At 39.3% G+C, this 16,109-nt stretch overlaps 2 protein-coding genes across 2 annotated transcripts; both read right to left on the bottom strand.

Moving 5' to 3' along the window:
• Positions 1 to 10,818: 10,818 nt before the first annotated feature.
• On the bottom strand, positions 10,819 to 11,480 carry LOC141639030 (uncharacterized). The gene is made up of 2 exons (XM_074448211.1): positions 10,956 to 11,480; positions 10,819 to 10,872 (listed from the first exon to the last, which is right to left on the bottom strand). The coding sequence occupies exons 1-2, from the start codon at positions 11,478 to 11,480 to the stop codon at positions 10,819 to 10,821; spliced, it is 579 nt and encodes a 192-aa protein (XP_074304312.1).
• Positions 11,481 to 11,891: 411 nt separating this feature from the next.
• LOC141639029 (uncharacterized) lies at positions 11,892 to 12,725 on the bottom strand. Its single transcript, XM_074448210.1, has one exon. The coding sequence runs from the start codon at positions 12,723 to 12,725 to the stop codon at positions 11,892 to 11,894; it is 834 nt and encodes a 277-aa protein (XP_074304311.1).
• Positions 12,726 to 16,109: the final 3,384 nt, after the last annotated feature.

Here is a 16,109-nt window from a genome sequence, read left to right as displayed (position 1 = left end):
TTCACACAAAGAGTCACAATGACCAATAACCAAGGACAAATGGTTCACACAACGAGTCACAAGGACTAATGAAGAAGGACAAATGATTCACACGACGAGTCACAATGACTAACGAATTAGGACAAATGATTCACACAACGAGTCACAATGACTAATGTACTAGGACAAATGATTCACACAACGAGTCACAATGAGTAATTAACTAAGATAAAGGATTCACACAAACAGTCACAATAAATAATGACCAAGGACAAATGATTTACACAACGAGTCACAATGAGTAATTAACTAGGACAAATGATTCACACAAAGAGTCATAATAACTAATGAACAATGACAAATGGTTCAAACAACGAGTCACAAGGACTAATGAACAAGGACAAATGATTCACACAACGAGTCATAATGACTAATGAATAAAGACAAATGGTTCGCACAACGAGTCAAAATTTGTGTAATTAACTAGGACAAATAATTCACACAAAGAGTCATAATAACTAATGAACAAGGACAAATGATTCACACAACGACTCACAATGGCTGATGAACAAGGACAAATGATTCACACGACGAGTCACAATGACTAATGAACTAGGACAAATGATTCACACAAAGAGTCGCAACGACTAATAAACAAGGACAAATGGTTCACCCAACGAGTCACAAGGACTAATGAACAAGGACAAATGATTCACACAACGAGTCACAAGGACTAATGAACAAGGACAAATGATTCATCCGACGAGTCACAATGACTAATGAACTAGGACAAATAATTCACACAAAGAGTGACAATGACTAATAAACAAGGACAAATGGTTCACACAACGAGTCACAAGGACTAATGAACAAGGACAAATGATTCACACAACGAGTCACAATGACTAATAAACAAGGACAAATGGTTCACACAACGAGTTACAAGGACTAATGAACAAGGACAAATGATTCACACAACGAGTCACAATGACTAATGTACTAGGACAAATGATTCACACAAAGAGTCACAATGACTAACAAACAAGGACAAATGGTTCACACAACGAGTCACAATGACTAATAAACAAGGACAAATGGTTCACACAACGAGTCACAAGGACTAATGAACAAGGACAAATGATTCACACAACGAGTCACAACGACTAATGTACTAGGACAAATGATTCACACAAAGAGTCACAATGACTAATGAACAAGGACAAATGATTCACACAACGAGTCACAATGAGTAATTAACTAGGATAAAGGATTCACACAAAGAGTCACAATAAATAATGACCAAGGACAAATGATTTACACAACGAGTCACAATGAGTAATTAACTAGGACAAATGATTCACACAAAGAGTCATAATAACTAATGAACAATGACAAATGGTTCACACAACGACTAATAAACAAGGACAAATGGTTCACACAAAGAGTCACAACGACTAATAAACAAGGACAAATGGTTCACACAACGAGTCACAAGGACTAATGAACAAGGATAAATGATTCACACGAAGAGTCACAATGACTAATGAACTAGGACAAATGATTCACACACAGAGTCACAACGACTAATAAACAAGGACAAATGGTTCACACAACGAGTCACAAGGACTAATGAACAAGGACAAATGATTCACACAACGAGTCACAATGACTAATAAACAAGGACAAATGGTTCACACAACGAGTCACAAGGACTAATGAACAAGGACAAATGATTCACACAACGAGTCACAACGACTAATGTACTAGGACAAATGATTCACACAAAGAGTCACAATGACTAATGAACAAGGACAAATGATTCACACAACGAGTCACAATGAGTAATTAACTAGGATAAAGGATTCACACAAAGAGTCACAATAAATAATGACCAAGGACACATGATTTACACAACGAGTCACAATGAGTAATTAACTAGGACAAATGATTCACACAAAGAGTCATAATAACTAATGAACAATGACAAATGGTTCAAACAACGAGTCACAAGTACTAATGAACAAGGACAAATGATTCACACAACGAGTCATAATGACTAATGAATAAAGACAAATGGTTCGCACAACGAGTCACAATGAGTAATTAACTAGGACAAATGATTCACACAAAGAGTCATTATAACTAATGAACAATGACAAATGGTTCACACAACGACTAATAAACAAGGACAAATGGTTCACACAAAGAGTCACAATGACTAATAAACAAGGACAAATGGCTCACACAACGAGTCACAAAGACTAATGAACAATGACAAATGATTCACACGACGAGTCACAAGACTAATCAACTTGGATAAATGATTCACACAAAGAGTCACAATGACTAATAAACAAGGACAAATGGTTCACACAACGAGTCACAAAGACTAATGAACAAGGACAAATGATTCACACGACGAGTCACAATGACTAATGAACTAGAACAAATGATTCACACAAAGAGTCACAAGGACTAATGAATAAAGACAAATGGTTCGCACAACGAGTCACAAGGACTAATGAACAAGGACAAATGATTCACACAACGAGTCACAATGACTAATAAACAAGGACAAATGGTTCACACAACGAGTCACAAGGACTAATGAACAAGGACAAATGATTCACACAACGAGTCACAACGACTAATGTACTAGGACAAATGATTCACTCAAAGAGTCACAATGACTAATGAACAAGGACAAATGATTCACACAACGAGTCACAATGAGTAATTAACTAGGATAAAGGATTCACACAAAGAGTCACAATAAATAATGACCAAGGACAAATGATTTACACAACGAGTCACAATGAGTAATTAAATAGGACAAATGATTCACACAAAGAGTCATAATAACTAATGAACAATGACAAATGGTTCAAACAACGAGTCACAATTACTAATGAACAAGGACAAATGATTCACACAACGAGTCATAATGACTAATGAATAAAGACAAATGGTTCGCACAACGAGTCACAATGAGTAATTAACTAGGACAAATGATTCACACAAAGAGTCATAATAACTAATGAACAATGACAAATGGTTCACACAACGTCTAATAAACAAGGACAAATAGTTCACACAAAGAGTCACGACGACTAATAAACAAGGACAAATGGTTCACACAACGAGTCACAAGGACTAATGAACAAGGACAAATGATTCACACGAAGAGTCACAATGACTAATGAACTAGGACAAATGATTCACACACAGAGTCACAACGACTAATAAACAAGGACAAATGGTTCACACAACGAGTCACAAGGACTAATGAAAAAGGACAAATGATTCACACAACGAGTCACAATGACTAATAAACAAGGACAAATGGTTCACACAACGAGTCACAAGGACTAATGAACAAGGACAAATGATTCACACAACGAGTCACAACGACTAATGTACTAGGACAAATGATTCACACAACGAGTCACAATGAGTAATTAACTAGGATAAAGGATTCACACAAAGAGACAATAAATAATGACCAAGGACAAATGATTTACACAACGAGTCACAATGAGTAATTAACTAGGACAAATGATTCACACAAAGAGTCATAATAACAAATGAACAATGACAAATGGTTCACACAAAGAGTCACAACGACTAATAAACAAGGACAAATGGTTCACACAACGAGTCACAAGGACTAATGAACAAGGACAAATGATTCACACGAAGAGTCACAAAGACTAATGAACAAGGACAAATGACTCACACGACGAGTCACAATGACTAATGAACTAGAACAAATGCTTCACACAAAGAGTCACAATGACTAACAAACAAGGACAAATGGTTCACACAACGAGTCACAATGACTAATAAACAAGGACAAATGGTTCACACAACGAGTCACAAGGACTAATGAACAAGGACAAATGATTCACACAACGAGTCATAACGACTAATGTACTAGGACAAATGATTCACACAAAGAGTCACAATGACTAATGGACAAGGACAAATGATTCACACAACGAGTCACAATGAGTAATTAACTAGGATAAAGGATTCACACAAAGAGTCACAATAAATAATGACCAAGGACAAATGATTTACACAACGAGTCACAATGAGTAATTAACTAGGACAAATGATTCACACAAAGAGTCATAATAACTAATGAACAATGACAAATGGATCAAACAACGAGTCACATGTACTAATGAACAAGGACAAATGATTCACACAACGAGTCATAATGACTAATGAATAAAGACAAATGGTTCGCACAACGAGTCACAATGAGTAATTAACTAGGACAAATGATTCACACAAAGAGTCATAATAACTAATGAACAATGACAAATGGTTCACACAACGACTAATAAACAAGGACAAATGGTTCACACACAGAGTCACAACGACTAATAAACAAGGACAAATGGTTCACACAACGAGTCATAAGGACTAATGAACAAGGACAAATGATTCACACGAAGAGTCACAATGACTAATGAACTAGGACAAATGATTCACACACAGAGTCACAACGACTAATAAACAAGGACAAATGGTTCACACAACGAGTCACAAGGACTAATGAACAAGGACAAATGATTCACACAACGAGTCACAATGACTAATAAACAAGGACAAATGGTTCACATAACGAGTCACAAGGACTAATGAACAAGGACAAATGATTCACACAACGAGTCACAACGACTAATGTACTAGGACAAATGATTCACACAAAGAGTCACAATGACTAATGAACAAGGACAAATGATTCCCACAACGAGTCACAATGAGTAATTAACTAGGATAAAGGATTCACACAAAGAGTCACAATAAATAATGACCAAGGACAAATGATTTACACAACGAGTCACAATGAGTAATTAACTAGGACAAATGATTCACACAAAGAGTCATAATAACTAATGAACAATGACAAATGGTTCAAACAACGAGTCACAAGTACTAATGAACAAGGACAAATGATTCACACAACGAGTCATAATGACTAATGAATAAAGACAAATGGTTCGCACAACGAGTCACAATGAGTAATTAACTAGGACAAATGATTCACACAAAGAGTCATAATAACTAATGAACAATGACAAATGGTTCACACAACGACTAATAAACAAGGACAAATGGTTCACACAAAGAGTCACAAGGACTAATGAACAAGGACAAATGATTCACACGAAGAGTCACAATGACTAATGAACTAGGACAAATTATTCACACACAGAGTCACAACGACTAATAAACAAGGACAAATGGTTCACACAACGAGTCACAAGGACTAATGAACAAGGACAAATGATTCACACAACGAGTCACAATGACTAATAAACAAGGACAAATGGTTCACACAACGAGTCACAAGGACTAATGAACAAGGACAAATGATTCACACAACGAGTCACAACGACTAATGTACTAGGACAAATGATTCACACAAAGAGTCACAATGACTAATGAACAAGGACAAATGATTCACACAACGAGTCACAATGAGTAATTAACTAGGATAAAGGATTCACACAAAGAGTCACAATAAATAATGACCAAGGACAAATGATTTACACAACGAGTCACAATGAGTAATTAACTAGGACATATGATTCACACAAAGAGTCATAAAAACTAATGAACAATGACAAATGGTTCAAACAACGAGTCACAAGTACTAATGAACAAGGACAAATGATTCACACAACGAGTCATAATGACTAATGAATAAAGACAAATGGTTCGCACAACGAGTCACAATGAGTAATTAACTAGGACAAATGATTCACACAAAGAGTCATAATAACTAATGAACAATGACAAATGGTTCACACAACGACTAATAAACAAGGACAAATGGTTCACACAAAGAGTCACAACGACTAATAAACAAGGACAAATGGCTCACACAACGAGTCACAAAGACTAATGAACAATGACAAATGATTCACACGACGAGTCACAAGACTAATCAACTTGGATAAATGATTCACACAAAGAGTCACAATGACTAATAAACAAGGACAAATGGTTCACACAACGAGTCACAAAGACTAATGAACAAGGACAAATGATTCACACGACGAGTCACAATGACTAATGAACTAGAACAAATGATTCACACAAAGAGTCACAATGACTAACAAACAAGGACAAATGGTTCACACAACGAGTCACAAGGACTAATGAACAAGGACAAATGATTCACACAACGAGTCACAATGACTAATAAACAATGACAAATGGTTCACACAACGAGTCACAAGGACTAATGAACAAGGACAAATGATTCACACAACGAGTCACAACGACTAATGTACTAGGACAAATGATTCACTCAAAGAGTCACAATGACTAATGAACTAGGACAAATGATTCACACAACGAGTCACAATGAGTAATTAACTAGGATAAAGGATTCACACAAAGAGAAACAATAAATAATGACCAAGGACAAATGATTTACACAACGAGTCACAATGAGTAATTAACTAGGACATATGATTCACACAAAGAGTCATAAAAACTAATGAACAATGACAAATGGTTCAAACAACGAGTCACAAGTACTAATGAACAAGGACAAATGATTCACACAACGAGTCATAATGACTAATGAATAAAGACAAATGGTTCGCACAACGAGTCACAATGAGTAATTAACTAGGACAAATGATTCACACAAAGAGTCATAATAACTAATGAACAATGACAAATGGTTCACACAACGACTAATAAACAAGGACAAATGGTTCACACAAAGAGTCACAACGACTAATAAACAAGGACAAATGGCTCACACAACGAGTCACAAAGACTAATGAACAATGACAAATGATTCACACGACGAGTCACAAGACTAATCAACTTGGATAAATGATTCACACAAAGAGTCACAATGACTAATAAACAAGGACAAATGGTTCACACAACGAGTCACAAAGACTAATGAACAAGGACAAATGATTCACACGACGAGTCACAATGACTAATGAACTAGAACAAATGATTCACACAAAGAGTCACAATGACTAACAAACAAGGACAAATGGTTCACACAACGAGTCACAAGGACTAATGAACAAGGACAAATGATTCACACAACGAGTCACAATGACTAATAAACAATGACAAATGGTTCACACAACGAGTCACAAGGACTAATGAACAAGGACAAATGATTCACACAACGAGTCACAACGACTAATGTACTAGGACAAATGATTCACTCAAAGAGTCACAATGACTAATGAACTAGGACAAATGATTCACACAACGAGTCACAATGAGTAATTAACTAGGATAAAGGATTCACACAAAGAGAAACAATAAATAATGACCAAGGACAAATGGTTCAAACAACGAGTCACAAGTACTAATGAACAAGGACAAATGATTCACACAACGAGTCATAATGACTAATGAATAAAGACAAATGGTTCGCACAACGAGTCACAATGACTAATTAACTAGGACAAATGATTCACACAAAGAGTCATAATAACTAATGAACAATGACAAATGGTTCACCCAACGACTCACAATGACTAATGAACAAGGACAAATGATTCACACAACGAGTCACAATGGCTAATGAACAAGGACAAATAATTCACACGACGAGTCACAATGACTAATGAACTAGGACAAATGATTCACACAAAGAGTCAAAACGACTAATAAACAAGGACAAATGGTTCACACAATAAGTCACAAGGACTAATGAACAAGGACAAATGATTCACACGACGAGTCACAATGACTAATGAACTAGGACAAATGATTCACACAAAGAGTCACAATGACCAATAACCAAGGACAAATGGTTCACACAACGAGTCACAAGGACTAATTGATGCGTATACGTAGCGGAAGACTTAATTGTTTTGTTTTTGAGTTTTTGTTGTGCAAAAGATAAAGGATATTTGTTTCGATTCCTTGAGAAGAGATCGAAAACAATGGGATATTTGGTATCACTAGACCTATAGTGATAACAATGGGGAATTACTCGAAACGCGTCAAGCAACTCAATCTCAAACTGCGGAGCACGTCCTTAGTTTAAGGCAAGATTCGAAAGCCTCGACTCTTTGGAAAAAGATTGAAACCACCAAGTTTCTCTCTCTAAAATGTTTTTACTTCAACTTTGATGATTACAAATGAGGGAGGCTAGGTCCTTTTATAGTAAAAAGTCCTTGGCCTCCAAGCAAAGCATTAAATGCTAGTTGTAAGTTCTAGGATGATTAGGTGCATAGAACTTACAACCTAGACCTTTTGTCAAAACTTATTCAAACTATGTTGAAAAATGCAAAAATATAAACTTAGAATTCCTATCCCTTGGTGCCGCCACATTCGGCCCTTCCCCCTTGTTCCCATTTGATTTTCTTTTGTTCCCACACGGCATCAAGGGGTGTGCGGATCTCGAGCTTCAACCGCGCATAACACCTCTCTTTTACGCAAACCCATCCAATTTTCATGCATAAAAAATGTGTTATTTGGGCCTAGTTTTGATTGGTGTTCTATGTCGAGCACAACTTCTTCCATGGGGTCCATATCCGCGTCATCTCCTCCTTCTTGAAAAGGAATTGCCCTCAATTCCTTGATTCCATCATCGTCAATATAAGGAGATAGATCCCCGACGTTGAAAGTGGCGTGTACCCCATACTCTCCGGGCAACTCGATCTTGTATGCATTGTCGCCTACCTTTGATATTACCTTGTAGGGACCTTCTGCTCGCGGCATGAGTTTGTTTTTGCGTTTGTTCGGAAAACGCTCCTTCCTTAAGTGCAACCACACGAGGACTCCTTCGCTGAAGGATCTTGGTCATGTTTTTATTTGCCTTGCGCTTGTACATTTCATTAATTTTCTCAATTCTTGCCCTGACTTGATCATGTAGTTTGATCATTGATTTTAATTTGGTTTCCGCATCCTTGTGTATGATTTCATCCTTGGGTAAGGGAATGAGGTCTAGTGGTAAATACGGGTTTATACCATATACGACCTCAAATGGGGAGTGCTTTGTCGCGTAAGTTGGGGAGCGGTTATAAGCGAACTCGGCGTGCGCGAGTTTCAAATCCCAATCTTTCGAGTTTTACTCACCGGACTTCGAAAGATTGTTCCCAGAGTGCGATTCGTGACCTCCGTTTGTCCGTCCGTCTGGGGGTGATGAGAAGTGCTGAACAAAAGCTTGGTTCCCACCCTTTTCCATAACGTTTTCCAGAAGTAGCTTAGGAATTTGGAATCTCGATCGGAAACGATTGTTCTTGGGATCCCGTGGAGTCGTAAGACTTCCGAAAATACAAGTCCGCCACATTGCTGGCGTCATCAGTTTTGTGACAAAGGCGATAAAATGGGCCATCTTTGAGAATCGATCGACCACTACCATGATCGCATCTTTGCCTCTCTGTGTTCGCGGTAATGCCACGATGAAATCCATGGATATATCTTCCCAAGGTCGACACGGGATAGGCAATGGTACATACTCCCCGGGTTGGAATTTGCTTTTGGCCATGTGACATGTGATGCATTTTCGCACTATCGCTTGCACGTCTCCTTGCAACTGTGGCCAATAAAAATGTTCCTTGAGGATATCCACAGTTTTGTTTACTCCAAAATGTCCCCCAAGTCCACCTCCGTGGGCTTCTCGAATTAGGAGTTCTCGCATCGGGAGTTTCGGGACACAAAGTCTGTTTCCTTTGAAAAGAAAACCGTCTTGCGTAATGAATTCTTCATGAGCCCCGTTTTCGCAAATCTTGAAGATTTCCCCAAAGTCGGGATCGTTCTCGTAGGATTCCTTTAGTGCTTCAATCCCGAATCGGATATCGAGCACCGTCAATAATGAATATCGGCGCGAGAGAGCATCGGCCACCACGTTACTTTTGCCAGTCTTGTATTTGGAGGAGAAATGGAAAGATTGCAAAAATTCCACCCACTTGGCATGCCTTGAGTTCAACTTTTGTTGCCCATTGATATGTTTCAAGGATTCGTGGTCCGAGTGCAGGATGAAATGACTTGGTCGGAGATAGTGACTCCAATGTTGTAGGGCCCTTACGATCGCATAGAATTCCTTGTCGTAAGTCGAGTAATTGAGCCCGGCCCCGTTCGGTTTCTCGAGAAGTAAGCGATGGGTCGCTTTCCTTGCACTAACACGGCTCCAATTCCAACACCGCTTGCGTCACATTCGACTTCGAACGGGCGGGTGAAATCTGGGAGTGCCAACAATGGTGCCTCACAAAGTTTTTGGATAATCGTCTCGAATGACTTTTGAGCAGGGGAGTCCATACGAAGGTTCCTTTCTTTGTACATTCAGTGATGGGGCTAGCGATGGTGCTAAAATCCCGAATGAATCTTCGATAGAATGAAGCAAGTCCGTGAAAGGATCGGACTTCCGTGACAGTCTTGGGAATAGGCCATGACTTGATTGCCTCAATCTTGGATTGGTCGACGGAAACCCCTTCTTTAGAGACCTTGTATCCAAGAAATATAACGCTCTCGACTAAGAACGAGCACTTCTCCTTCTTTCCATAGAGTTGTTGCTCCCGAAGTGTGTTGAACACCTTACGAAGATGTTGGAAGTGATCATCCTTGCTCCGACTGTAGATCAAGATATCGTCCAAGTAAACGACCACGAATCTGCCTATGAAAGGCTTGAGTACCTCGTTCATGAGCCGCATAAAGGTACTTGGAGCGTTTGTCAAGCCGAATGGCATAACCGTCCATTCGTATAATCCATGCTTAGTTTTAAACGCAGTTTTCCATTCGTCCCCTTCTCTCATCCGAATTTGGTGATAACCACTCCTCAAATCCACTTTAGAGAAGATCTCGGCTCCATGTAACTCATCGAGCATATCATCAAGCCTCGGAATTGGAAACCGATACTTGATAGTGATGTTGTTCACGGCTCGGCTATCGATGCACATTCGCCACGTTCCATCCTTCTTTGGAACAAGTAGTGTAGGAACGGCACATGGGCTCATGCTCTCACGTACATAGCCTCGTTCCATTAACTCTTCGATTTGACGTTGTAACTCCTTGGTCTCCATCGGGTTGCACCGATAGGCGGCTTTGTTTGGCAAAGGAGCTCCGGGCAGGAGGTCGATTTGGTGTTCGATCCCACGAATAGGTGGTAACCCAGCGAGTAACTCTTCGGGGAAAACATCCTTGAATTCTTCCAAGAGCGAGATTAATCGTCCATCCTTGCTTTCATTGCTAGGCGTTTCATTGACCACCATTAGGTAAACCTGGTTGCCATTGATAATGGCCTCGTCCACTTCCTTCTCACTAGCGAGCATGGTCATGCTAGTAGTCGTTCTACGTTTGGCACTCATAGAACGTACTTCTCCTGGCGCCATTGGTTTTAGGACAATTCTTTTTCCCTTACTTACCAACTCGTACTCGTTGCTTCGACCGCGATGCACCACATCCCGGTCATATTGCCAAGGTCGTCCTAATAGGACATGACATGCATCCATTGGCACAACATCGCAGAGGATGTCGTCGTTGTAAGATCCCATGGTTAGTGTCACCTTTACTTGCTTAGTGATTTTCACTTTATTCTCGTCATCCAGCCAATGCAGGGCGTAAGGCTTTGGGTGAGGTGTCGTGGGTAGTTTTAATTTCTCCACCATCTCCTTTGAGGCGACGTTGGTGCAACTGCCTCCGTCAATGATTAGGCTACACCATTTGTCCTTCACTTGGCATTTGGTGTGGAATATTTGACTTCGTTGTTCCGTTTCAATGGGCGATGTTTGAGCTTGCAGGGCTCGGAGAACCAAATTGCAATCATAACTAGGAGCGACGTAATCTTCGGCGTTCCCGGCGGGTGCTTCTTCCTCATCTCATTCTAAGTTAAAAATACCCTTAGTTCTTTCCTCTTCTTCGAACAGTTCATCACGACAATTCACGGCCTCTCTTAGTGTGATGGTTCACTGACTCGGGCACGCATTTTTGAAATGTCCAAACCCTTGACATTTAAAACACCGAATCTGCGTGGAGTTATTCTCTTTTGAGGCGGGTGGTTTGATAGCAGCACTGGGGGTAGGAGTCATCTTGGGATCGGTGGTGTTCCCCGTTGTGCTTGTCCTCGAGTTGTTCTCATTTTTCCAAGTTCGGCTATTCTCGCCATTGGTGGTTGCCACCTTCGTCTTTCCTTGTGCCTCCACTTTGAGACACATACTACACAAGGTATCGAAATCTGAGTAATTCTGTAACTCGACAACATGGGCGATGTTGCGGTTTAGACCTCGTAGGAATCGCGCCATCCTTATGTCCTCATCTTCCACCAAGTCTCCCATTAAGGCCAGATTCTCAAATTCGTTGATGTACTCTAGGACACTCAGCCTTCCTTGGGCAAGATCGGTGATCTTACGATAGGTCGTGAGCCTATGCGTTGCGGGGACATATCTCTTCCGTAATTTTAGTTTAAGCACGTGCCATGATGTTATCTTTGCTTTTCCGGCTCGAACCCTCCTGGTCTTAAGGCTTTCATACCATAATGAAGCCCCATTTCTTAACTTCAAAATAGCGTACTTGCAGCACTGTTCATCATCGAGACCCTTAAAATCAAACATTCGGTCTATTTGTCTTTCCCATTCAAGATAAGTCTCGGGATCCGTGCCTCCTGTGAACTCGGGTAGTTCACTCATTTTGAACTCGTCAATGACTCGTTCACGTCTAGGATGCCATTTGGGATCGTGTTCTTGTAAATTCTTTAAGGCCTTTTGAAGATCCTTGAGAAAGTTTGGATCGTCGAAGTTCATGTTTGGTGATTGGGGTTTTGTGTTTTCGAAAAGAAGGAAGTTTTTTTTTTTTTTTTTTGTCAGTGAACAGTACCGTGAACAGTACCGTGAACAGTGATTTTCGTTTTTTCTTTTTTTTTTTTTTGTGTTCAATTCGTGCCTTCAAGATCCAATCGATTAAACCTCAACTTCCTTGCCGAGTTTAATCTTTGAACACCAAGCGCGTTGGATATTCAACTATCAACGGATTGGGACCTCCTTAGGACCGTCTTGATTTTTTTGGGGTGATCAAGAGCCAAGCTCGATACCATTTGATGCGTATACGTAGCGGAAGACTTAATTGTTTTGTTTTTGAGTTTTTGTTGTGCAAAAGATAAAGGATATTTGTTTCGATTCCTTGAGAAGAGATCGAAAACAATGGGATATTTGGTATCACTAGACCTATAGTGATAACAATGGGGAATTACTCAAACGCGTCAAGCAACTCAATCTCAAATCGCGAGCACGTCCTTAGTTTAAGGCAAGATTCGAAAGCCTCGACTCTTTGGAAAAAGATTGAAACCACCAAGTTTCTCTCTCTAAAATGTTTTTACTTCAACTTTGATGATTACAAATGAGGGAGGCTAGGTCCTTTTATAGTAAAAAGTCCTTGGCCTCCAAGCAAAGCATTAAATGCTAGTTGTAAGTTCTAGGATGATTAGGTGCATAGAACTTACAACCTAGACCTTTTGTCAAAACTTATTCAAACTATGTTGAAAAATGCAAAAATATAAACTTAGAATTCCTCTCCCTTGGTGCCGCCACATTCGGCCCTTCCCCCTTGTTCCCATTTGATTTTCTTTTGTTCCCACACGGCATCAAGGGGTGTGCGGATCTCGAGCTTCAACCGCGCATAACACCTCTCTTTTACGCAAACCCATCCAATTTTCATGCATAAAAAATGTGTTATTTGGGCCTGGTTTTGATTGGTGTTCTATGTCGAGCACAACTTCTTCCATGGGGTCCATATCCGCGTCACTAATGAACAAGGACAAATGATTCACACGACGAGTCACAATGACTAACGAATTAGGACAAATGATTGACACAACGAGTCACAATGACTAATGTACTAGGACAAATGATTCACACAACGAGTCACAATGAGTAATTAACTAGGATAAAGGATTCAGACAAACAGTCACAATAAATAATGACCAAGGACAAATGATTTACACAACGAGTCACAATGAGTAATTAACTAGGACAAATGATTCACATAAAGAGTCATAATAACTAATGAACAATGACAAATGTTTCAAACAACGAGTCACAAGGACTAATGAACAAGGACAAATGATTCACACAACGAGTCATAATGACTAATGAACAAGGATAAATGATTCACACAACGAGTCACAATGGCTAATGAACAAGGACAAATGATTCACACGACGAGTCACAATGACTAATGAACTAGGACAAATGATTCACACAAAGTGTGACACCCTCATTTTTAGCATTAAATGAACACGTAAATTCTAAAGAAAAACTGACAGGATATGTTTGTAATTGGTTCAACTAGATAAAACCTGTAATTTTTAAAAACTTTTCTAAACCATTCACAAACATTCCCAAATGAAGAGTGCCAAAACCTGCAAATACTAACAAACTAATTTACATAACAATACTAAGTCGTGGGAATAAAGTGACACAAACCAAAGTAAAAGAGGGAGACATATGTCCCTCCAAAATATAAACACAACCATATGTTTAAAGGTTTACTACAAAATATAACCAAACTAAGTCCAAGGTTCTTTTGCTCACTAGCTCGTCCGTGTACCCCATCTAATCATCATCAACCTGTCAATCGCATTTTATACAAACACGAAAGCAACAATTCAGTGGGGAGTAACTTCGAGTCCTCCCAGCCATGAAATGTCATATTTAATGTAACATGTAATGTAACATGTAAACAACATCATAAATAAACTAATTATCGAATATTCTAACATATGAACACTAAACTGACCAAATTAACCTATCATGTGAAACATATAACAAGCAGTAATCCAAACTTTATCAATTGTAACCGGCTTGCATCTCACCTATTACAATTCATAAAATCACCATACAAGAAAGGGCAATATATCAAAGACAGGCATAAGTTCTTAGCACCGTCAATAGTCACTCTGTAACTCGAGTCTATACCACGAGGTAGGGAAGGTAATCTGAAACAAATCAAACCGAGAAAAGCCACATTTCACCCGGTTTCGGACCTTGCACAAGATTGAGGTCTAACATGAATTCCGTCTAAGAAGTCGTGCCTTTTTCAAGCATGGGATTAATCTTTGGTGAGTTTGGGACGTTTTTGTGTAGGAACTTATATCCCAAAGCCGTTCCTATCATAGAGTTTGCCAAGCTTTAAAAACCGTGCGCAATCAGGACCATGGCTGGAGCATGCTTAGTTTTTTGTGCATTATGTCGCTATCAACCTTCCTCTTTTGTTCCAACAAAGCTCAAGGGACTTTATGGCTGAAGCAAGGACTCTTACACGGTTTCCTCAAGCCCCATTTCAGTCCATATAATCATAAATAAGAAGTTGAGCTACAAACAAGGAAGATTGGACTATTAGTTTACTTTCTTTGCTTTATGTCCTTTTCATTTCAGCTTTGTCATAGCCTTGGCTGCCGTTTTTCTTGGTTGTTAGCTGCTATTTTTGTGACCTTTAGATGTACTTAGTAATCAAGGGTCAAGATTGTAAGCCTTGGTCTATATAAACCAAGCTAAACACTTGAGAACTTCAGATTTGAATGAACATTAATACAAGTGAAAACCTAGTTTTTCCTCTTAAATTCTTTGCTTTGTGCTAGAAGACCCTCCTATGCTTAGTGCTAGGGGTTGAGTGAGTTCTTTGCTAGGTGCTTGAACAAGCTCTTAGTCTTAAACCTTGGCTTTGTGCTTGGTTTATTTCATATCCAATTCACTCGATCCTTAGCATTTGAGTCACGGTTTTAAGCTTGTTTTTCTGTCCATTTTCGTGTCCTTAGAGTTTTATTCCAAATTGGTTATCAGAGCTTTGGTTAACAACAAAAATCCTTTCTTTGTGAGTTCATTATACCCTAACCACATTAAAAACACAAAAAACAACCATGAGTGAAGAAAGGATTGCTGGAATTGAAACACAAGTTACTCAACTTTCTGAAAAATGTGATTTGTTGCTAGAATCTCTCAATGTTATCATGGCTAATATTCCAACACCACCACCAAGAGGAGGACGACCACCTAGAGGCAGGGGTAGAGGCCGTGGCTTCATGGGGAGAGGACGAGCTCATGGTGGCCATGAGGAAGAGGAGCTTTCTGATTCGGAGGAGTCCATGGCCGAGGCCTTTCATGGAGAGCCCAACAAAGACTTAAAGGTAGAAA

This window comes from Silene latifolia, unplaced genomic scaffold (assembly GCF_048544455.1).
Source record: "Silene latifolia isolate original U9 population unplaced genomic scaffold, ASM4854445v1 scaffold_258, whole genome shotgun sequence".
NCBI lineage: Eukaryota > Viridiplantae > Streptophyta > Magnoliopsida > Caryophyllales > Caryophyllaceae > Silene > Silene latifolia.
The sequence above is the reverse complement of the archived record's forward strand: the minus strand, read 5'-3'. Positions and strand labels throughout refer to the sequence as shown.